Here is a 22,393-nt window from a genome sequence, read left to right on the forward strand (position 1 = left end):
TGACACCCTACTTTGCCATCCTGTGGAGCTTTGTGCGCCACAACATTTATCCATCCGGCCAACGGTCGGAAATTCCATCAGTAGGGGTCAAGCTCCTGCAAATTTTGCATGAGGGAACTTTTATCCTACCAGTTGTTGACATCATTTTTGAACGCCTGAAGGCTTGTGCACGTAAGAAAAGCATAATTTATTATCCTTGCCTTGTTAGCATGATTTGTGACCGCTCAGGTGTTCGGGCTCGCCCCACTGATATATATGTTGAGCCCATGGGTCCCATTTCGGACACTTCTGTGTCCAAGAGTATCTCTCAGAGGCGCCATGCACATGCACCTGCACCCGCACCTGCTCCAGTGCCGCCTCATATGCCACCACCACCACCACACGGGCCGGCCTCATTCCAGCCATTCCCGCCTGCTCCCACTGTCGACACTTCTGCTTGGGAGCCCTCTCTCCAAGCCATTTGGGACTTGCAGATGCTCCAGTATCAGCAGATGCAACATATGAGCACTTCCATTGACGCCATTTGGACGCACCTCCAGATGCCAGGTCATCCCGGGACCTCTGCACATGTTGATGGTGATGATGTTGATGGTGATGATGATGATGAGACTGATGATGATCAGTAGTACTTTGAGCTTTGTACCCTTTTGAACTTTTAATTTATTTTGTTTTTGGGTTTTATTTTGAGACGGTTATTAGTTTGTTTGTTTCAACTTTTACTGTTAGTTCAACTTTTAATTGTTTACTATTTCTTTTATTTTGTGATTATCCATCCCAATTTTTCTATATGGCATTGTTTAGTATTAAATCTCCATCATTTATAAACATTGTTTCATATAAGTTTGGGAAGTAGGTTGTTTATGTTTATGCACTCAGAATTTTGGCTCAAATGCTTATTTCATTCCAAAACATGTGATTCTACACACAAATTTCTAAAAAAAAAAAAAAAAAAAAAAAAAAAAAAACAATAAATTTTTGAATCACTTGTTTCTTTTGCATTTTGAGCTAGCTGAGGCTTCTGCTAATTGCCTCTGTCTGTTCTTGCTTGTAGAATCTGCAGCAGCTCTACATGATCTTCGTTCCTTTTCTGCAGCATCTCTACATGCTGGTTGGCGCTGTAGAGCCGCTTCTGCAGGTCCGCCACCAGAGCTTTCAGGACCGCCACCTCCTCACTCAGTGCCCCGCACTCTCGTGTTCTCGCCAGTAGGCGCATGCCCAAATTTGTGGCCGAGACCGCGTTGAGCACGGTTAGATTGTGGGACTCGTCCACTGCCATCTGGTCAGACCTCTGCGCCACATGCAGGTGATCTGCAACTGTCAGTCTGCTGACAGTCATGCCCTCCGGCATTACTGCCCTTCGCGGCACCACCTCAGAGAAGTTTGAGGCCGAGCCATGGTGGTATGAGGAGTTTGGGAAGATAGGGTTTGGAGGAGCCCTTATCTGGGAATTTGGTGGTGCTAGTGACAGCTCAAGGTTGAGATCATCAAGGTGAGTACATGTGGATGCCATTGTTTTGTCCTTGGATGTTTTTGATGGTTTTCCTTGAGTTTGCAGAAAGAATTGCAGGGTACTCTTCCGCTTGCAGAGGCGTGGCTTAAATAGACATATGCAGATGAGAGGGAGAGCCAATGCCATTTCGGATTTCCCGGGCATGCTCGACCTAATCGCCTCAAGGGGGAGCACATTAACTTTCACTTTACTTTTCTTTTTTCCGTGTTTTTCTAGTGTTTTGTGTTTTTGCCTTTCCCTTTCGGCTATCACCTTTGTCTTATTTTAGTTAGGGAAGTGTGTTTTCCCTTTCGGCTGTCGTCTTTGTTTTGTTTGGGAAGTGTGCTTCTTTTTCTTTTCCAACTTCATTTCTTTTATTTCTGACCCAAAAAAAAAAAAAACAAAACAAAACAAAACAAAAACAAACAAAAAAACAACAAACAAATACACGGAAAGGGCAAAGACAACCAGGCACACCACTAATACATTAGAAATTATTCTTTCACAGTGCTCGGTGTCTCGGCCATTGGACCTTTGAGTTTAGCCCTATGGCTATCCTCTTCCGGGGCTTCACGCACAGCCTCTTGGGGCTCATCACTCGAGCTCCCAAAGATCGCACTCTTAGCTTGAGCATACCTACTCTCGCGATCGGTTTTCTTGCGTTTACCCGGTTGGTCCAGGTCCTCCAGCTGCTTTCTCATGTCATGGGCGTAAACACTTACCATCTTTGAGAGATTTTGGTTCTCTTCCCGCAACGCCTCTAGCTGGTGTCGATTCACCTCCACTATCCTTGCCCTTTCCCTTTTTAAACTTTTAATAATACTCTGGCACTCTTCCACCATACTTCGCTCCGCCGCCAACTGACCTCTTAGCACCTCCACTTCATGGGACTTCGCAAGTAGGCGATGACCCACACTTGCGACTGTTGCGGTGCTTTGCACGCTTAGTGCCAGAGCATCGCTCACGACCCGGTTGTCATCCCTTGATCCCAGCACCCGTATATCCTTGGGAGTTACTAGATTTCTAGCAACTCCAAGGGCAACATCGTTGTCCAGCAGTATCGAGTCATTCACTGTCACGTGCCCCCGTGCAGAGGCAAAGTAGGGCATCCACACTGGTGCCACTGCTTGGCCCCGAGTCTGAGTCGGTGGAGCTAGGTTGAGATCCAGCGAGAATGGGTAGGAAGAAGCCATTTGAACTTTCTTTTCTTTTGTTCTTTCTTTTCTCTGTTGTGTGTTTCTGCGTTTGTGTGTTTTTTTTTCCCCAACTCTTTCTCTTCTTCTTTATAGAGTTAGTTTTTACGTAACCCTAGCCACTGCGCTTCTGCGTTTTGCGCGGCCCTTACGGCCTATCCCCTTAGGTCACCTCACCTGGTCCCCAACCCCTTTAATTACAGTTCCGCCTTTCAGCGCTTTTGAGAAACGAAAGTCGTCACACCTTCCTATGAAGCCAATAATTCTGGCTTGGGACCGTGAGAGAGACCTCTGCTTGTCGACACGTCTCTCACTTTGTATCCCGTGACTCACAGGTGCCAAGACTTTAGGGCCCACTTTTTCTATTTTACTGAGTCCTCGCTCTTTGTGCTTCTGACTTGGTTTCTTTGTTTTATTTACTTTCTTCGCTTTTGGGCTTTCGTTTGGGTTGGGCTTTCATTTGGTTTGTGCGTTTCTTTGGGTTGGATTTCTGCATGTGTAAGACTGTTGTTAGGGCTTACTGTTTTATTTGTTTCTGTTTGGATTCGTTTTTGTTTTTGTTTTTGCGACCGTGTTGTAGTTGTTTTTCGTGTTTGTTCTTGTATTTACTTGCTTTATTCCCTTTAATTCTTGTTATAACGTTGTTGGTGCCTGAATTCTTTAACATTGAGGACAATGTTTGTTTCTAAGTTTGGGAAGGGATAGCAAGTCTTTTTCGTTTCACTTAAATTCTTACTTTCTTTTATTTTGTTTTCTTTTCTGTTTTGAGTCTTTTTTGTTCTTAAGTCACTTTCCGGACATATATGATGAGATTGTGATGAATGTTTAAATGACTTGATTGAAAATGCTTTATAAAAAAAATAATAATTTGTTATTCACTAAATGGCATCGTTCTAGCATGATATGTTTGAAACCCTCTACGCACTTGCCATTTGTTTCATAATTCTCTAGTTGAGGGACTTGCATGATCCAAAGAATTGTATCAAGCATGAATTAGACTTGTATAACCATATAATGTGAGCTTTGAGCCTTGTGCTTCAATTCATGAGTGTTATACACATATTCTTACTTTTCTTGTCATCTGAGTTGTTGTCTGATCTCATTATTCATTGATTTGGTTGAGCACTTAAAAGTTACTCATTCTTGTGCAATTTGATTACATGACATTTGAGAAATGATATTAAGGCCCTCTTTGGACCGTTTGTGCCTTTCAAGCTAACCTTATGCATGCTTAAGCATGATTTTCCATTGTAACCACTTTGAGCCTACATGTATGCCTTTTCTTTCAAGTAACCAATTATTACTTCTAGCCTTAGCCTGAAAAACAAGAATTCACCTTTCTAAGGAACTCGTGAGCTTTAATTTAGATGTGTTTTTCATGCTAAGTTTGGGAAGGGTTATTACATTCTTTAAAAAAAAAAAAAAAAAAATACTTCACTCAAAGGGTGAAAGAAAAGAGAAAAGTCGTGGTTAAGTGGCAATGGTTTCAATTTCAATTCCATGTTTCTTGGTTGTTCAAATGGAAGGAAGGAGTGTGAATCATAATTAGTGGAGGTATAAGGCTTTGTGGTCTATTTGATCACCAAAAACTGAGTGAAAATCTCAAGCGTGATGTTTCAAAGTCTTTTAGTCAACGATTATATGCTCTTACATTGTGAGTTCCTTGGACTTTGTTGTATCCATATCTTTCATTTCTTACTCACCTTACACCCTTAGCCCCATTACAACCTATAATAAAGACCTAAATTGATCCTAAATGTCATGTGGTTGATTTGCACACATTTTTCAGCTTTTAAGTGTTTAGCATCCTTCTTGAGATCATATTCATGCATTTTTTTTTCATCTTGCTAATTTGGAGTTAAGTCCCTTATGGTTTAACTCTATTCTCATATTTACTATTGAGTGATGCATTGTAACCCTCTTCCGAGTGATTCATTTGTGAGAGGACAACTTTGGTGAGATTTGAAGTTACATTTGTGCTTGGTATGATTTTTGAAGTTGTGTGAAAACTGAAATTGGAGAATGAGTTCCATTTGGCTATCACACTACTACACTTGAGCATGTTGTGTTCTGAACTTTGCTGCCTTGTGAATGATGTCTAAACCGAGTTTTTCTTGTGAAAACTTTTGAGTCAGTTGCATAAGTCACTCTCTCTTTGGAAAGTGTTCGGAAAGTTTTGTTTCGAGTCTTGTTTTAGTTTCTGTTTTGCTCGAGGACTAGCAAAAGATAAGTTTGGGAAGTTTGTTCGGTTCATTTTTACACATGATTTTTCATGTTATTCACCCACTATTTTGAGTTAGTTCTTGACATTTTATAGCTTTTTACTTCTTTTTTGTGTTTTAATAGGTTTTACCTTGGTTGGGATGAAAATGAGCTAAAAGTGCATTATTAGTCATAAATTCTGTTTTTGTTCATTTTCGTAGGTCAACTTCTTGGCCTGGGATCAACATGCTCTGGTGCTCGGATGAGGTCATGATCTTCATGAGACTTGTTCCAATGGATGTTAACTACAACATATCCAAATTTGAGCTCCATTGGACAAGTATTGCCTATCCAACCAATCCAGCATGTTACCACAGCTCTGGAAATCCGGATTTGGCCAGCTTTTACCTCTTTTGTGTCATCTTAATTTCTTGTTACCATAACTCTTGGTAACAAGGAATTACCTTTGCAAATGAGATATTTTCTGAAGCTTTTGGCATCTTTGTGAAGTCAAGGCTTCATCATGGCAAAGGGGACAAGGGCAAAGGCTTTAACTAAAGTATGAGTTTTATATTATATTTGTGAGCTGGAAATTGATGGGCAATGGAAAGTTAATTGCAATCTGAAGTGGGAGAGGTTTTGAACGTGGGTAGCGAATTCATTCGATCATTCTACACAATTGAGAGCAGATTTTGGAGAGCTTGGAGCTAGGAGAAAGCCAAGGTGCAGCCAAGAAAAGTGGAGAAGAAGACTTCCACCATTGATGATCTTGAAGCTCTCATCATTTTCTGAAAATCTGTAAACTCTTTCTAATTTCATTTTGAGTTTGTATTTGGAATAAGTATGAGCAACTAAACTCCATAGCTAGGGCTTAGGTTGAAGCCCTAAACATGATTACCTTTTTGTTTTGATGCTTGAGTGTATGAATTTCTAGATATTGTTGATGAATTCCAATTCACCAAATTAATCTATCCTTGATGTATGTTCTTCTTTGATTGATCACCTTTGAAAGCATGCTTCTTGAGATTGTTGGGATTATGTGTATCCTCATGTTATCCTAAGCAATAAATGGATGAAGTAAGAATCATCTATGTGAATTGGTTTCTTGAATACCTAATGTAAACACCATGCTATTAGGATTCTTGTGATGTTCATATTCTCTTTGAACTTAATGGGTTCTCCTTGTAATTGAATCGAAGTACGAACCATACCTAGGTTCGGTTATGAGGAGGGCACAAGTATTGTAGCACGAACCATGCACTTTACGTATATTAGAGAGAATCAATGCGTCTTGAGCCACGACCCATGGTCTTGATTGCGAACATCTTCATCAACACGTTTAGAGTTCATTACTTGAGTATTCATGAACTTGGGTAGAATTTTTTAGGGTGGATTCCGAAACCCTAGTGTTTGTTACATTTTGATTTCACATCTTGATAATTCATCTCCGCCATTCTCATTTAATTTCAAAGTCCATTTACTTTCATGCAATAGAAATAGGTTACTTCAAACAAATCAAAACCCCCCCCCCCCCCCAATGTGTGTGTGAGTTGCGTGTTTGACACGTTACGTGTCTTTGTTACTAAATTCTATTTGTTTTCGTAATTGTTTTGGACTTTTGGTCCGCGTGGTGTTCTTCTATTTTCTGTGCTGAATTCAACCGTATAAAGAACGTGAATTTTGGACGTACGGTTGGAAAGTTATAGGCAAAACACTGGATAGAGGTTGAAACTGGAAAAACAGAGAAAACGACTCTGCCCATGAACGACCGGTCGCTAGTGTCTCACGACCGGTCGCTCAGCACACAATTCTGAAGTTTCGACTCTGTACTAAAACGACCGGTCGCTTTTACCTCACGACCGGTCGCCAGACAAAAAAAAAACGACCGGTCGCTCTTAACAAACGACCGGTCGCTGGTCACTGTTCACAGCACAATTCTTTTTTTTTTTTTGTTTTGTTTTGTTTGTTTCTTTTATATTTCTTTTTAGTTTAAAATTTTCATTTGTGCATTGTGGTGTGTTAGTTAAATGTTCTTTTTGTACTCGAATTAGAACTTATAGACAACCGACAAGTTCTTCGTGGGATCGACCCCGTACTTATACAATCTATACTTCGATAGATTCGTGCACTTGCGGGTATTTTTAATTGGTTGTTTGCACATTAAATTGTGTCCTTTTAGGAATGCAACATCAGTTTATGCATTGTCCAAGTGAAGATCATATGGATGCGGTTCTTCGAATTCTTAAGTATTTGAAGTCAGCACCAGGAAAATGACTTATGTTCTCTAAAAATGGTCATCTAAATATCAGTGGCTATACAGATGCAGATTGGGCAGGAAACGTCACTGATAGACGATCAACATCAGGTTACTTCACATTTGTAGGAGGTAACTTGGTTACTTGGAGAAGCAAGAAGCAGAATGTCATTGCCTTATCTAGTGCAGAAGCCGAATTCAGAGGAATGACCAAAGGAATTTGCGAACTCCTTTGGTTAAAAAGACTGCTTACAGAGATTGGATATGCACCTACATTAGGAATGCATCTACAGTGTGATAACAAGGCTACATTATCCATTGCACACAATCCAATCCAACATGATCGCACTAAACATGTTGAAGTGGATCGACACTTCATTAAAGAAAAACTTGAAAACAAAGAAATTCATCTTCCGTTTGTCAAGTCAGAAGACCAGCTGGCAGATATATTGACAAAAGTAGTTTCTAGCAGAGTATTCCACAACTCATTGATCAAGTTGGGCATTGGTGATATCTATGCACCAACTTGAGGGGGAGTGTTAGCAGTTGTCATCTTGTGAAGTTGTGAAACAAAAAGTAGAAACACACTTTCTCTCTTGTCTCTCTTGTCTTGAGGAGTCCTTGTTTTATGGACTTTATACACTTCCTTGTCTTGAGGAGTCTTGTTTTATGGACCTTGTTTTATGGTTGTTTTTCCTAGTCAGTCCGTGTCTTTTCTTGTATAGTGATGGTAGGCAATTGGTTGTATATATGATTAAGAAGAAATAGAAAACATAACATGTTGAAATCAGAAAATATGAGCAGCTTCCAAATTCTCTGCACTCTTCATTCTCTCTACTCAATCTTCAACATATCCTCCTAAATTTGACAAAATCTACAAGATTATCATCATAATTAATATCCACTAAAATCCTTTAAATAATTATTTTGAAATCAAATGATTTTCTTGGAGTTATTAAGCTTCAAATCTCCGCCTAATGGCCTAAACTTATAGGTGACAAACCAAATTGAAAGTGGGTCAAAGCTAGTTCTAATTTGAATGAACGGAAATGGCCCTTAATTTGATGGAATAATTGACATAACTAACGACAGGGGGATATTAGCACCAATTGAAAGTTTAGAGGAGCTCAGACCCAAATTGAAAGTTCAGTAGGAAAAGCAGACCTATAACTCGGGAAGCATTGCTAAACTTTCCCCTTTTATCTTCAATTGCTTGTTACATTACTTGCTAAAATGCAAGCAAGTGACATCGCACATCTCATAGGGGATGTGTTAATTTTTAGGGAATATGAGTCTACCATTAGATTAGAGCATAATTAGAAGATTCATGATCCACGCAGTTTGGGGGCATATAAGACCCAGATTGCGCAGAATGATAATAAACTTGATATCATTGTTAGAAAGGAGGACCATGATCTAAAGAAAAATCTATAAATATCTCTTAAATCATGTAAAACCGAGAGGTGCATTCATGGGGAGATGGATCTGATCATCTTTTCATACGTCAACTTGGCAACGCTTATGTTGGTAAGCTAATCCAAAGTTTTTAACTTTGCCTATGTATCACTTCTAACCAAATGATTCTAGTTACTGAACGGTATTAAATCTTTCTCTGATTATAGGTCTTTCTTCAACCATACAACACACTGCTAGTCCGACATTTGTTTCCGTTTAGCTGGGATAGCCCGAACGCATGTGGTCAAGAGTACAGCTACGAAACATATCTGGTCGGTCTTTCCGGTGAAATACTGCACAATGCCTGCATTCTTGATGAGCAAATTCCACACTTCTCTGTAGGAACTGCTGACGAAATATGCTCCGTACATTGCAAAAATCTACAGCCTAATCATACAGTTCCACCAAAATTAACAGCTGGTTCGGACACGTATACGTATATATATGGTACCATATCATCAACAATCTTTTTCACCTGTCAAACAATTTGATGTGGTCAGAGACACATTCAAACTTATCACCTAAAAATAGGGAGAGAGAAAAGGAGGATTACCAAGGATGGCTTGCACTGCATATCATACTAGAAAGTAGTCAGACAAAACGGAAGCACCTATTACAGCGACCAGGCTTAACAAGGAAACGATATCTGCTGTTCCAATGGATGGATCGGACAACAAGTAAATCTTATGAGCGTTGCTGTCCCCTCTAAAACCTCTGACTATCATTGCCTGTAAAAGCCATAACGTTGGTAAAACATTAAAAACTGGAATAACTTTTTTTCCTTCACGTGACTAATTAGTATGATGCACTTATAAAAGCCACTAGTGCCAAAAATATAAGCACTGAACTACTTTTTCCTTAAAAGAATTGCGCAATAACTATGCAAGTAGCATCTATATTGAAGTTAATCCATTGTGTTTTGATAGGGAGGGGGAGGGTTGTGGAATGCCAATGCATTTTAAACAACAGATGTCGCATGCGACAGCAGACCAATTGGGCAGAGAGATAAGCATTTGCAAGTTAAACTGATGCACAAACCTGCGAAATCTGCTCTGCATGGCTAAAGATATTTGTGAAGATCCGACGAAAGTAGGCAAAGAAAACTGCAAGATAAGATCCAAATCATAAAAGGAAATAGGTTTTTAAGGACAAAGTTTATCCACAAAAAAGTTGATAAGACGGTGTTCATATAGATGCATCAACCAAAGCTGATAACTATACTAAAGCTTTAGAGTCTGAAGTAGCTATCCATATATGGCAGAGAGACTATAAGTAAATAACACTGATGTTCTCAACCCACTATGAGATTTATTTTTATAGCTAAAGAAGAGAACACAATTATTAAAAATAACAATACAAAAATTCATATAAGAACGCAAGCTTACCATCGAGTGTTTCCACCATTGTCAACTGTTCCCAGTTTATCCTACGAGATACAATCCCCAATGCAACATTACGTACCTACCAAATATTCCAAAGAGGTAGATGTCAGTATGAGTAGATTTAATAACTAAATCATCATTAATCCTCTGTCAAGAAAAGCATCTTTAAAATTTTGAAATAATCGAACACAAATCTTATTGACCAATCCTCGTACCTCATCAAACACGAGATTGATGAACCTCAATGAAAGCATGAGGGTCAGAATAATTTCAGCCACTGGCACACCAAGACGTGTCAAAGGGAGCATAAACCACCGCAAGGCAAATGCAAGTTCTTCAGGGGTTGTGGTTGTCAGGCAAAGGCTCGCACTTTGAAAAACCTTATGACAAAAACACGAACGCTAGATCTCAGAATAAACAAAAGCTTTTTTGTATTCAAATCACCTACATGTAGTCTGGTAAGCATAATTTCTTATCATCAATTGTATGCTTTGAAGAAATGTAAGCATGCCACTATTGTTTTGAGTTACACCACTCCATTGTAAAAATAAAAAAATAAAAAGGTTGTGCCTCCTTGTGCCAAACAAGCTTATAATGTGATTATATCAATGGGCATCCAAAAATATCGTTATTAAATGAAAGGCAAAAAGTGTACCAAGCAGAGATAGAAGCAACTCACAGTAAAGGTTAAGCAAGCAGCTGTGCTTGCCACAGACAACCCCTTCCTTGTAAAATGTAATGGCCCTAGTTTCATAATTAAATATGAGTAACCTCCCAGAGATGCAGGAAGATTTGATAATCCCATCATTGCAGGAGGTGGGGTTCTTAACTGAACAAGGGGTGGCACACCATCTGAACCCAGCCCCAACGTAATGAATAAAATTCCAGAAATCAAAGACACTCTTCCCAGTTGGTCCTGTAATCAAGAAAATATCACATTGATTATATATTCAGAGGAAAGAAGAAAGATAAAAATACTGGATGAATCACTAAGACCTTGTTAATTAAATACTAAAGACCTTAATATTGATGGAATTAAAACCAGCTCCTGACTCATAGGATGGTACTTAGTTACTTACCATCCATGTATGTCTTGGAAGAATCCATATTGACAAAACGGCCAAGTATACTACTAATCCAAAACGCAGTATTATACGTGACTTTGCTGGTAAAACAACTAGAGCCAAAAGCCAAACCTGCAGGATCAAGACGACAAAGTTAAAAAGAAAAGAGGTAATAACACAGAATTTACATACTTACATGTGCACTTTCCCATAATCTGCTCATCATGCAAAATTTACCAGCACTGAGATGTCAATACACATTTAAGAAAAGACAAACCCTCCAGGATGCAGAACGATATCATTACAAGTAGATTTTTTAAGCCCATTTTGACAAAGTAAAACAGCCTCGACTTTTATATATTGTACTTTAAAATTTTGGTTTGCCTAAAAAGTTGCCATTTTATATAATGTTTCTACTTCTACTCATTTGCTACTTTATAGTTTAAATAGAAATGTCATCTACAACGTTTGAGAGTCACCACATTTAGTAAAAAAAAATCAACTCAATCATAGAAACTGCCTAGTTGGAGATCCGAGGTGTATGTATATGCATGGAGTTCAACTCCTGTCATTTAATGTTTTAAGGACACACTACCATAGCAATTTCTTGCACTATACAAAGTGGTTCTCCCTAAACTTCCCCAAGAAAACTTGGATGCTAAAGAAACCATTATGTTGCCTAACCCTCTCTTTAGTAGAGAAAAAGGAACGACAAGAAAAGAACAACATTCTTCATTTTAAAGTTCCATGTTCTAAAACAATTAAAATCCAAAAGACCTACAGCTGCGCCCAATTAGCCCGTCTTCGATCCCAGAAAATGTAAACTTTCATATTTTTCTGTACATACTCAGCTTAAAATTGAAAAGAAGAAAAGAAGAACATTTTGACCAATCTTTTCCGAAACATATACAGATCAAACACAGTAGAAACTCAATAAAATGAAATACAAACTGAAATACCAAAAACCAAAATTAAAATTTGATCTTTGCATGTCTTCAACATCTAAACCCCATACACCATTTCATCCCTTTTCAGCTAAAATTACCAAACCATTAAGCCGCCAAAAACACGAAAACTAAATTACACTAAGCCCACCACATATTATCAAAAACCAACAAACACCCATCAAAATCAAGCATACCAATTTGATTCTGGGGTCCACAGAATGAAGAAACGTGCTGGGTTCCGACACGTACTGGCAAATGGGGCTAGCGGTGGCACCTGAAATCAGCCGAAGAAATTTCTCGGCTCCGAAAGCTTTGGTTGGCAACACGTTCACCCACCACGGGGTTTGACTACTATCGCTTGCTGAGGCTCTAATTTGGTGGCTTAATCTTGGCTTTACTTGTATAAGGGTTTTGTTCAGTGAACGCAGGTGAGTGAATTTTGGGGCAATTTGGGTTTTGGGATTAGGGTTTAGTGGGAGACAGGGGAATGTGACCGTTGTGATGGTACGGTGCGCGAAGTTCATGGATGAGGTTGAGAGTGGGAGAAGAGGGGGATGGTTTGGATGTTTTCTGTACAGTTCGTGTGCAGTTCGTTAATTTCCAAAGTGGCGGGAATGCAAACGATATGTTTCAGCTTCGGGCTGTTGTCTACTAAGGACCGTTTTCCTTTTTATCTACTTTTCTTTAGCTAAGCTAAATTTAAATCTTGTTGCATTCGAAAATGACCTTAATTTTTAGATTAGTGGTCTCAATTTGAATTATCATGGTACTTTAATAACGTGTGTGAAAATTCTCTTTTTTTTTTAATAAATAAACTATCACCTATATTAAAAATTTTAAAAAAAAATCTAAATTCAATGGTTCCGTACCTGACAAAAAAATACATTTAAACTGACAGAAAAAAAAATTCAGTTTTATTCATATTAAACTAGTAATCCTCTCTTTTGGGTCTTTATCGCCATATGAAATTTACAATTTTCAACCCAAACTTTATTTCAAGTGCTAATGTGTAATTTCCTCTTAAATTAGATTATGAGCTTGTGGGTCGACAGAGGACTTGATTTTGTGTCCTTCCTTAGAGCACTTCCACCTATGGTGCTATAGCAAAGGGTAAAGGCAAGTAAGGGCAAATACTATTAACATGAACAGTGACTGCTCTATTCTTTTTTATTTTGCTTTTCCACCCATTGCCATGGCAAGTAAAGACAAATACTATTCACATGAGATATAAGAAGAGGAATTTGTATGGAGTTTTGGTGTGAGAAGTGAAGAACATGGCTAAGTATTTATATATAATTAAAAAAAATTGAATTTTTTGGTTTTTTTATAAAAAAAATTGGGTATTTAAATTGGTTGCTGATGTCATGCTGACATCAGCAAACTCAGGCAAGTCTTGCCTTTGGACTTCCCCAAACTGATGGAGCCCACTCGTTGCCCGAGCTGGCCTTCACCACTGGAGTTGGTTTTTAGGGACTGGGGGGCCTATTGCTCGTGTTAGCCTGCACAGGTGGAAATGCTCTTAGAGGACACAAATAGCTAAGAGGTCTCAAAGAAAGGGCAAAATCCTCATTTGGCCCTTTCACACCCAAAACTCATCTCTAGTAAATGGGCTATGCATGTTATGTTACTGGGCCAAAAGGGCTACTAAATGTTGGATTAAATGAGGCACACTTCTTGGGTGGATTATATCTTATTTTATTATTTCTTAGGTGAGCCGGTTGTTGTTTTTAAATTAATGTTTTAGTTTCTTGGGTGGGTTGTTGTTGTTTTTAAATTAATCCTATCGTATCCGAATTTTTTTTTTTTTTTTTAAATCCTATTCGTGAATGTCAAAAATTCTATCCGAAAATATTTTTATCTTCTAAAATAAATTTTAAACAGGGTCTAAAATAGTACTTTAGTTAAATTAAAATAAATTTTAAACAAGGTCTAAAATAGTACTTTAATTAAATTAACTAATAAAATATTGAGGAGCCTATGATTTAGCCTTGCACTGTTAGAGACGGTAAAAATATAGCCTAGCATTATTCTTTTAAAAATTATAAATAGTAGGCTAAATTTTATGAGTGGACTATATTTAGCCCTCCACTGCTAGAGATGACCTTACAGTTTAATGTTGTAGGAGACCATGTTTCCTATTCATGTTGTATAAGGTTTTGGTTGTATATCATTGTAAACGCACAAATTATTCAATAAAATTCAAAGTTCTTCCAGAATATTTACTAAAAGGAGAACCTCACAACCTCTTCAATTTATTCTTCACTCTCATCTATGTTAGTTGATTACATGACATAACTCTCCATGTCACAATTATCATGACAAACTATTAGTTTATACACCAACTTCTAAGCCGAAGAACATTTTTTTTTTTAAATGTGAGAAAATTGTAAGTAAATTTGATAATGGATTACGTGAAAATTAGCTCAACTCAAATACAACAACCCATTAACGGGTATCACAACACTAAGCAAATTATGTGTGTAGTAGGCTTAGGAAGATGGTATGTTGAATTCAAGTGGTAGATTAGAAAAAGGGAAGAAAGTGTCACACATCTTAAAAATCTCGCAAAAAAAAAACAATGAGAAAAAAAAATGTAGAAATAGAAACAGCACCCAGAATACAAATTGTGTTGTAATGGATACAACAATAATACATCAACATATGAAGTGTAGAAGATGAACATGCAGGGATTAAACTCTTCCAGTGTGGCTCCTGTCTCGAACAATAACATCTTCAACCCCAGCATGGATGGCACAAGTAGAAAACAACTGCGTTGCACTCACTATTATTGTTATGGTCTCCAAAGTACGCTGTGTACACACAACATCATGATTAGTCATGTACAACAGAATAATGTGTGTTACGACTGGCGTACGTATACAATGCTCCTCTCACAACCCATTAATAATGTTCAAACCTGTCCAACCAAGTTCGATAAAGAAAGGAAAAAGAAAATTATACAATAAGAGCATCAGCTTACCAAGTTTGAATTGGTCCAACCAAGTTGAATTTCTTTACAAGCCAATCTGAAACAGAAACAGTGGAGAACAAGTTTATATATATGAACATGGGGTTCCATTTAAGAAAAATGGAGATCCAGAAAGTAAAATAGTAGGGAAAAAAGAGAGGCAGAGACCCCATGGCAAGAAGAGTGAGGGAGAAAGTTCCAAGAGAAGAGGCAGCAGCTGTGTGCAAGTTGGGGCTGTCCCATTGGACAACGTTGTGAAGTCCAGTAAGTGAGGTGGCAAAGCCAACAACACCAGCAAGGAGGGAGAAAATCACAAAGAAACCGGTTGCCATGTTTCCAAATGGGAAGTAGATTGGAAATATTCGCGCTGGAATTGTTAAAACAGAAGCTGCATGTGTGCAAAGTAATAAGTTTAGTCATTATTTTTTTATACAAGTGATAGTCCAAACTGCTCTAAACGGGGAGGGGGATTCGAACTTTGGTGCAAAGGGGCAGACTTACTGCCCTGAACCTTGGCCAACTGGCCTAATCCTCATCTGCATAAGTTTAGTTGATTATATAATTGATGTGACAAAAAAAATTTAAGTTGCAACTAATTACCTATATCACGAGACCTTTGGATGCCATGGTTGACAGCCCAAGAAGCAATCACAATCACAATAAAATACAGAACAAGGTTGACGATCAAGAGAATGGATGCTGCTGATTTTGGCCCTCCAGAAGTCATGAGGCCCTTGAAGTTTGAAGTATGGAGATAGCAAGAGGAAAATTGAATGCTGCTACACTTGTAGGGGTGCAGGTGCAGGACAGGAGAGAACTATATAGTACATACAAATCGTTGAATATTAAAATGAGTGCCTTTGATTTAAAGAAACGGCTTATATTCTTTTCCATCATTATTGGGATTGCCTCATGGAAGGGGCAAAGAATCCTTTGTTGGGTATTTAGAGAAGTTTATAATAAATCATATAAATGGCTTCTTTGCTTATTATCAGTTGTGCACGGCAGCTCTGTTGTGGAATAAAGTTTTGCCTGCCAAGCACACCAAAAATTATGAAGAATAAAGTTTTCCTTTTTCTATGTTTTCATGCTTTTTTGGCTGGCAGGAGTATTATATACATTATTCTTGCCTCAATCTTCATGTATTCAGTTTCAGGTTTCAGTTATTTTAGAGGCCTAGCTAGAGGGTGCTCTCACTGCCCAGAATTGTTATAAGCTCTCACTGTACAAAACAATCAACAGAGAGGAAAGGAATTTTCTTTAGCTTCCAATACCTTGTCTTATAACTCATCCCAAAAGTATATATTATCAGGAAACAAAAAATTGCAACCGGTAGGCAACGCAAGCAAGCGTCATGTCAACACCAGCCGGTCTGATTCATCATGATCGAATAGTCCAGGTTTTGATTTGTTATACAAAAACAAGATCAAATTGTGCAGGATGTGAACATTCAATGGAAAACCTCATGTGATGTGGTGGACAGTTAAATTAACAGAGTTCATATGCTAAGTGAAATATCCAATCAACTGTCAAATAATTTAATTAAGGCTCTGATCTACACAATTTCTTCAATGCAATGAAAACATTCTACAAAGTTGAACATGCCATGAACAATCACTCACATGGGACCTTTATTTACAAAGGATCTTTCTCAAAAGGATTTAAAAGGTGAGGGAAAATGCTTCACACACTTGGCTGCTTTGTCCCAATTGACTGCGTTTTGAGCCCCAGTGGATTATCTTCAACGAATTGGTTTCAGACATTCAATGCAAGCTTTTGAGCGGCAAGAGCTTCAGCCTCAAGTGTTGGCTCCCACAATAATGTAGTTTCTGCCAGCAGTGAGGTCACAATGTACGGGTCCATGTTTGAAGCTGGGCGCCGATCCTCCAGATAACCTAACACAAGAGCAAAACAACATCAAGAGATTCAGTGATGCAGACTGTTAATAGAATGACATATCAGAAAGCAAATGCCCGTAACAATATAGCTTGAAATACTAGAAACAGGTTTTCATGAAATATCAAAGTTCCTCACAGGACTCATCACAACATTTTCAAGGATACTTTCGTTTCTGACATCTAACCGCTGATAGTCTTTTCATGAGCCATGCATATTTTCGCATACATGGCCTTAGCTAGGTTGCCTAGAGCGGATGTGCTTCCCACTTTGCACCCGAGTTCGAATCCCCCTCCCAATAGTTTAGATTAGATTAAAGTAGAATATCGCTTGTATAAATAAGTAAAAAAACAAAACAAAACAAAAGAGTCATGCATATTTTCAATATGTTTGGTCTAAGTATTATGTACTTAAGTGTAATATATGCTGTGACCTTGGTAAAAAAGTTGGAAACTGTTTTCCTCCCCTCTGGAAAATCATATGTATAACAGCCAACAGGCCATCTTGGAAGCATAAAAAGAAAGGAGCGAAATTTAACATTTCATCAGTCTTGGAAAAAGGCTAAGATAATAATGCTGAAAGTGGTAGTGGTACCTTTTCCTTGCTTCTCAGTTTCACGACCAACACGGATTGAGCAACCACGATTAGCCACTCCCTACAAGTTCAAGTTAATGAGAATTTAATAACAAATTATAATGGCAAAACAATTCTTGCTCTTTAAAATAAAAAATCAATACAAACAGCTAGCAATTTTTTAGGGCATACCCAAGAAAATGTGTTAATGCTGGCTGTTTCATGCTTTCCTGTCAACCTTCTCTCATTTCCTTCTCCATAGGCACCAATATGATCTGTGTGGCGAAGCGACAGATTCAAAATTGCCTTTTTAATAACTTCAAAGCCACCTTCTTCCCTCATGCTCTTTGTACTGTGAAAGCAATGATTATTCAATATTTTCCTAACAGTTGTAGCATACTACCCAACTATATACATATATGTCCGATTTCATCAAAATATTATATTGTCCAAATAAATACCTGTAATTTGTGTGGCATCCTGCACCATTCCAGTCACCCTGTCATGCAAAATAGACATGTTCATTCATCTACACATATACACTGAAAATTTTGGTATATGGTAAAAACTATATTACCTCTATTGGTTTTGGATCAAGAGTGAGAACAACACCAGCTTGTTCAGTGATTCTCTGTCAGGGTAGGGGAAAAACAATATTTTAGTCAATCATAGGAGCACCAACACACCAACACCAGTTGAATGATACCATTCAGTTACAAAACTGCCACAGAGTTTAGGGATGAGTACGAAGAAATTCCAGTGGGAATTACAAGATGTGCACTGCTGGTACCAAACAAATGTTGAGATAATTGGTAGCCATTGTTTTCTTTCTTCATTGAAGTGATTTTTATAGTCTTTACATGTCCAAGAATAGATTGGGATAAGTTACCTCAAGAATGTATCTTGAAGCCCATATATGATCTCCAGCTTCGATTCCCACACTAGGACCAACTTGATACTCCCACTGCATGATAAAACCAATAATTGTTAACGACGGATGAAGCAAGGTAACCACAATACTTGAATCCAGAACCAAAAGCAGGACAAGATAGAGAAGGGGGAGAGGAAAACCTGGCCAGGCATAACCTCCCCATTGGTCCCACTGATGTTAATTCCAGCATATAGGCAAGCCTTGTAATGAGCATCTGATATGTCACGGCCAAATGACTTGTCTGCACCAGCACCACAGTAATAGGGACCCTATAGAAATGCTTTATTTCTCAGTACTTACTCATGGTGAATGATTTTATAAGACAATCTATCAATGACTAGCAATTAATATATTTAGGCTGAACTGACAGATACTTGCAAACAGAATAACAACCTGAGGACCAGGATAGCCTCCAACTGGCCAACCTAAAGGCCATTTCACATCGGTTTGAAGTAATGTGTACTCTTGCTCTATCCCATACCTGAGAAGAATAGTCAAGATTAGCAGGATTCTCTGAATCCAAATATGTAAATCATAGATTATGTAATAGGTACAAAATACATTAATATACATAAAGATATATTAATACAAAAGAGAGAATAAAAAAATTAGTTCAAATCACTGAGCAGACACGCAGGCACACACAATAAAACTAAGACTAAATTATTGAAGGAGAAATTACCATGGAACTTCATCTATAACCTTCTGGTTCGCGAAAATCTCAGCAGCCCTGGCGCGTTTGTTTGTTGGGATAGGCTCGCCTTGTGGTGTGTATGCATCACAAATCACCTTTATGAAGCACATAGGATGATGTCAATTAAGTTTATGTGTTTAGTTTCACTGGACAATATAGTACTAATATCTATATACAAAATTTTCTGATTATATTGCAATATTTTTGTAATTGTCAGAACTTGTATGATGCCTACCAATATATTGTTGCCACCACGGAAAGGGTCCTTAAAGATTGCTTGAGGGCTGGAAAATAGAAGTTATATCAATTTCATGGTTTAACAATGAAGAGATACAACCATAAGTGTAATTTGTTTCTCAAGATCTTACTATAAGATTACTTCACTGTCTTCACCCGGTGCTTGCCCGGTACTTGATCCATCATAGTTCCACTTGGGAAGCTCAGACGGATGTTCAACAGGCTTTGATATTGTCTGAAATTTTTAAACGAATATATGCATGAGAATAATCAAACGTTAAAGTTAAAATTTAAAAGTCCATGGAAATTTATCATACCCTTGACTTGCTACGGACATCAACCCCTGAACCTCCAATCCTGTTTCAAAATAGTATTACATCAAAATATGTTTTGGAGGTGAACTGAATGGGAAATTAATGGCAAAAGTGCCACTTATAAGCTATCACCTGCCACGATATCAAAGATTAAACAAAATGACTGCCTAAATAAGCCAACTTTCAAACCAAAACCTCATAATTTAATCATAATCGCTTTCGGTTGTGGTTAGTTTGCAAGTGCTAACGTGCATTATGAATTTCAGATGTTAACAGAGAAGAAGAGACATACCAAATGTACTCAGCAATAATCCTGTCAGTAAATGGAGTAAGGTCCAAATTCAGTAAACCTTCCAGCCTGTTTATGGTATAACCTTCAGACTTGACGGCAAGCACTCTAAACTTAGCAGAGCTCTTGGTTGGTCCTCTCTTGTTCTGTTTCAACAATAGAGAACTCCACATCTTTGCTGTCATAGGACTAGCAGTGGTGGAGCCCTTTGTAATTCTCATCTGCCATTGTGAAGTGGGTGCCAAAATCTGTGCCATTTTGGCCTAATCCTCACTGAAAAATAGGTTAAGACATCAGCAAGGATTTTAAGTTCTAAGAAAATGCATCAAGGCATCTTAACATCAAGATTTAAACAGCTCAAACTAAGAAAACACAAGTTTCATGTGTTTCTGCAACAAGAATCAAATGATAAATCTTCATGATATTCAATATTGGCACTTACAATCACTGCATACCTAATAAAACTGCAATTACTATAACTGCAGTTACAGATGGCACATCTCTTTATCTTCTTCTGGGATATAAAGTCCCAGATTTTTAAAGCAAGCAACTGGTTGGGTTCAACTTCAAACCCTGCCTCTTATAACAAGGCCAAGTGTTTTCTAGTTATTGTACAATTTAACTATGAAATTCATTGAATCAACCGCCTGATCTCTCCTTTATTTGTTTTTTGGTATGAATACATTACCTATTCTTTCTAAATCCAATTCTATATTAATCACTTTTTAATGCATTGGTTTCTTATCCTTACCACCAAATTGTTTTTAGCATGATTAACATCTTGTGGGATTTTTTTTTTCTCTCTTTTGGTTGAATGAGTCATGGTTTAATCAAATACATGTTTAATATCCATATCAATTTCGGATATCATATCCACTTGATTCAATGGTATATGGATCAGTTTGGTTTGGACCATTTGGTTTTAAATGTAACCCCAAAAAAATGGAAAAGTTAAAGAAGTCAACTTTGATATTATTGAGGACAAGTGGGAAGGAATTATTGTAAGAAATAAAAAAGGCGCAGTTGACATTGTTTTTTTATTTTATTTTGAGAACCTTTCCTATTGAGAGAGGTGATAGTATATTAAACTTACACACATTACCCGAATACTAGGACTCGAATTCATGACCTTTTCTTGGGGGAGCAATTGCTCCAAGTCACTGCACTAGCGGGTTTGGAGTTGACATTGTTAATTAATAATTAGACGGGCAAGTGGGTGTAGTTATATTGTCCAACCATGACTCGTATCATGTGGACCATGACTTCTTGAGAACAAACTTAAGGGGCACTTGTACTAAATGACGAAAAGGCCCTCAACTCTTTTTCTTTGTCTAAAATGGGAGGTTGGTTCACTCCAACTCAAAAATTTCAGCAAAGAAGGAAAATAATCTAATTAGATATTAAGGAAAAAAATACTCAGCTCACCACTTGGTATTTTTAAAAAGAAAGAAAATATACTATATATAAATCTACCCATCTGTGAAAATTTTGCACCACTGTGTCAGGTTCAGGCAAGAGGTTGATCAAATCATCAATTATGTCAGGCATTGCTACTTTTGACTGAATGCTTGACTAACCCATCACCCATTAATTAAAAAGTTCACTACTTTCTACTTCCCCATTGTTCCCTCATACAAGCAAAAAATACGATGGATGATGAAGTTGGCACAAAAGAGAAAAACTTACCTGATCACTGCTGCAAAATGGCTGGAAACAGCAAAGCTGAAACTGGGTTCTGCTGGAACTGCTCAGAGCTGAGTGAGAGGGGAGAGAGAGGGAGAAAGAAAGAGAGAGAGAGTAGATGAGGAATTTGGTGTGGGGTTTTTATATAAAATAATGGGTGATGGGCAAAAGATTTGTTGGCCTTTCCTTAGCAGATAGGGGTGTGGATGTGTGGAGGAAAACAGTTTTTGGTCCCTAAGAGGCTCCAAGAGAAGCTTGGATTAGTAATATAAGGTTTATAAAATTTCCTAGTCTTTCTTTCTTTCTTTCTCCCCCGACTTAGCACAAAGAAAGAGAATATATATGTGAAACTTATGATGTGCATACGTGTAAGGAAATAAACTATGGTTTTAATGCTAGTCAAGGTAATATAGAACAAGAAAGTCATGGCTTGAATTTCTTCTCTTTTTTCTTTTTCTTTTTTTTTCTTTTTTTTTGAAACTTGGATTCCTTTACTCTCACTGTACTAATCTGCTATCCTCTCACTTCTGTCATGATTCTGTCATCAAAACACAAAAAGATATTACTTTAGACTATGATGGGTCGAAGAAAGTGATCTTGGGGTCTTGCTTCAAAAGAAACATTATATAATTGTGTGAAGAAGGTACAACTCAACAATCTTCGATGAAAATAGATGCTAAACTCGTATTTAATTTTTGTATTTTTCATTGCATGGACCGACAATTGAGTTGTAAGATGCATGTTTGAAATTTCTGACCAAAAAAAAAATGATGCATGTTTAATATATACATTAATAGTAAGATGTAATTATGTGCAACGAAA

The 22,393-nt window shown here is 37.8% G+C and overlaps 3 protein-coding genes across 3 annotated transcripts; all 3 read right to left on the reverse strand.

Moving 5' to 3' along the window:
• Positions 1 to 8,472: 8,472 nt before the first annotated feature.
• Positions 8,473 to 12,648, reverse strand: ABCI12 (cobalt ion transmembrane transporter). Its single transcript, XM_088252328.1, has 8 exons — positions 12,181 to 12,648; positions 11,055 to 11,171; positions 10,655 to 10,891; positions 10,191 to 10,355; positions 9,979 to 10,054; positions 9,632 to 9,696; positions 9,147 to 9,321; positions 8,473 to 9,068 (listed from the first exon to the last, which is right to left on the reverse strand). The coding sequence occupies exons 1-7, from the start codon at positions 12,508 to 12,510 to the stop codon at positions 9,169 to 9,171; spliced, it is 1,143 nt and encodes a 380-aa protein (XP_088108454.1). The 5' UTR covers positions 12,511 to 12,648; the 3' UTR covers positions 8,473 to 9,068; positions 9,147 to 9,168.
• Positions 12,649 to 14,489: 1,841 nt separating this feature from the next.
• Positions 14,490 to 15,790, reverse strand: LOC110750472 (AWPM-19-like family protein). The gene is made up of 4 exons (XM_021950816.2): positions 15,555 to 15,790; positions 15,123 to 15,342; positions 14,967 to 15,012; positions 14,490 to 14,796 (listed from the first exon to the last, which is right to left on the reverse strand). The coding sequence occupies exons 1-4, from the start codon at positions 15,679 to 15,681 to the stop codon at positions 14,677 to 14,679; spliced, it is 513 nt and encodes a 170-aa protein (XP_021806508.1). The 5' UTR covers positions 15,682 to 15,790; the 3' UTR covers positions 14,490 to 14,676.
• Positions 15,791 to 16,469: 679 nt separating this feature from the next.
• GS2 (glutamine synthetase 2) lies at positions 16,470 to 21,857 on the reverse strand. Its single transcript, XM_021950793.2, has 14 exons — positions 21,575 to 21,857; positions 19,892 to 20,161; positions 19,603 to 19,642; positions 19,417 to 19,520; positions 19,284 to 19,332; positions 19,037 to 19,143; positions 18,748 to 18,835; positions 18,495 to 18,623; positions 18,313 to 18,387; positions 18,001 to 18,054; positions 17,885 to 17,922; positions 17,616 to 17,775; positions 17,445 to 17,505; positions 16,470 to 16,849 (listed from the first exon to the last, which is right to left on the reverse strand). Exons 2-14 carry the CDS (start codon positions 20,143 to 20,145, stop codon positions 16,710 to 16,712), a joined length of 1,299 nt encoding a protein of 432 aa, XP_021806485.1. The 5' UTR covers positions 20,146 to 20,161; positions 21,575 to 21,857; the 3' UTR covers positions 16,470 to 16,709.
• Positions 21,858 to 22,393: the final 536 nt, after the last annotated feature.

This window comes from Prunus avium, chromosome 1, assembly GCF_965620075.1.
Source record: "Prunus avium chromosome 1, drPruAviu1.hap1.1, whole genome shotgun sequence".
Classification (NCBI taxonomy): domain Eukaryota; kingdom Viridiplantae; phylum Streptophyta; class Magnoliopsida; order Rosales; family Rosaceae; genus Prunus; species Prunus avium.

Excerpts from the sequence above, each read along its gene's own strand:
- ABCI12 (XM_088252328.1), bottom strand. The coding sequence starts at position 12,510 with ATGAACTTCGCGCACCGTACCATCACAACGGTCACATTCCCCTGTCTC. Across the intron at positions 10,892-11,054 it reads TTCCAAGACATACATGGATG|GACCAACTGGGAAGAGTGTC; the intron begins GTAAGTAACTAA and ends TCTTGATTACAG. Across the intron at positions 10,055-10,190 it reads TCAATCTCGTGTTTGATGAG|GTACGTAATGTTGCATTGGG; the intron begins GTACGAGGATTG and ends AATATTTGGTAG.
- LOC110750472 (XM_021950816.2), bottom strand. The coding sequence starts at position 15,681 with ATGACTTCTGGAGGGCCAAAATCAGCAGCATCCATTCTCTTGATCGTC. Across the intron at positions 15,013-15,122 it reads CTCACTCTTCTTGCCATGGG|ATTGGCTTGTAAAGAAATTC; the intron begins GTCTCTGCCTCT and ends TTTCTGTTTCAG. Across the intron at positions 14,797-14,966 it reads GTTGGACCAATTCAAACTTG|CGTACTTTGGAGACCATAAC; the intron begins GTAAGCTGATGC and ends GTGTGTACACAG.
- GS2 (XM_021950793.2), bottom strand. The coding sequence starts at position 20,145 with ATGGCACAGATTTTGGCACCCACTTCACAATGGCAGATGAGAATTACA. Across the intron at positions 17,506-17,615 it reads GCATTAACACATTTTCTTGG|GGAGTGGCTAATCGTGGTTG; the intron begins GTATGCCCTAAA and ends TTGAACTTGTAG. Across the intron at positions 16,850-17,444 it reads AACTGAGAAGCAAGGAAAAG|GTTATCTGGAGGATCGGCGC; the intron begins GTACCACTACCA and ends CTCTTGTGTTAG.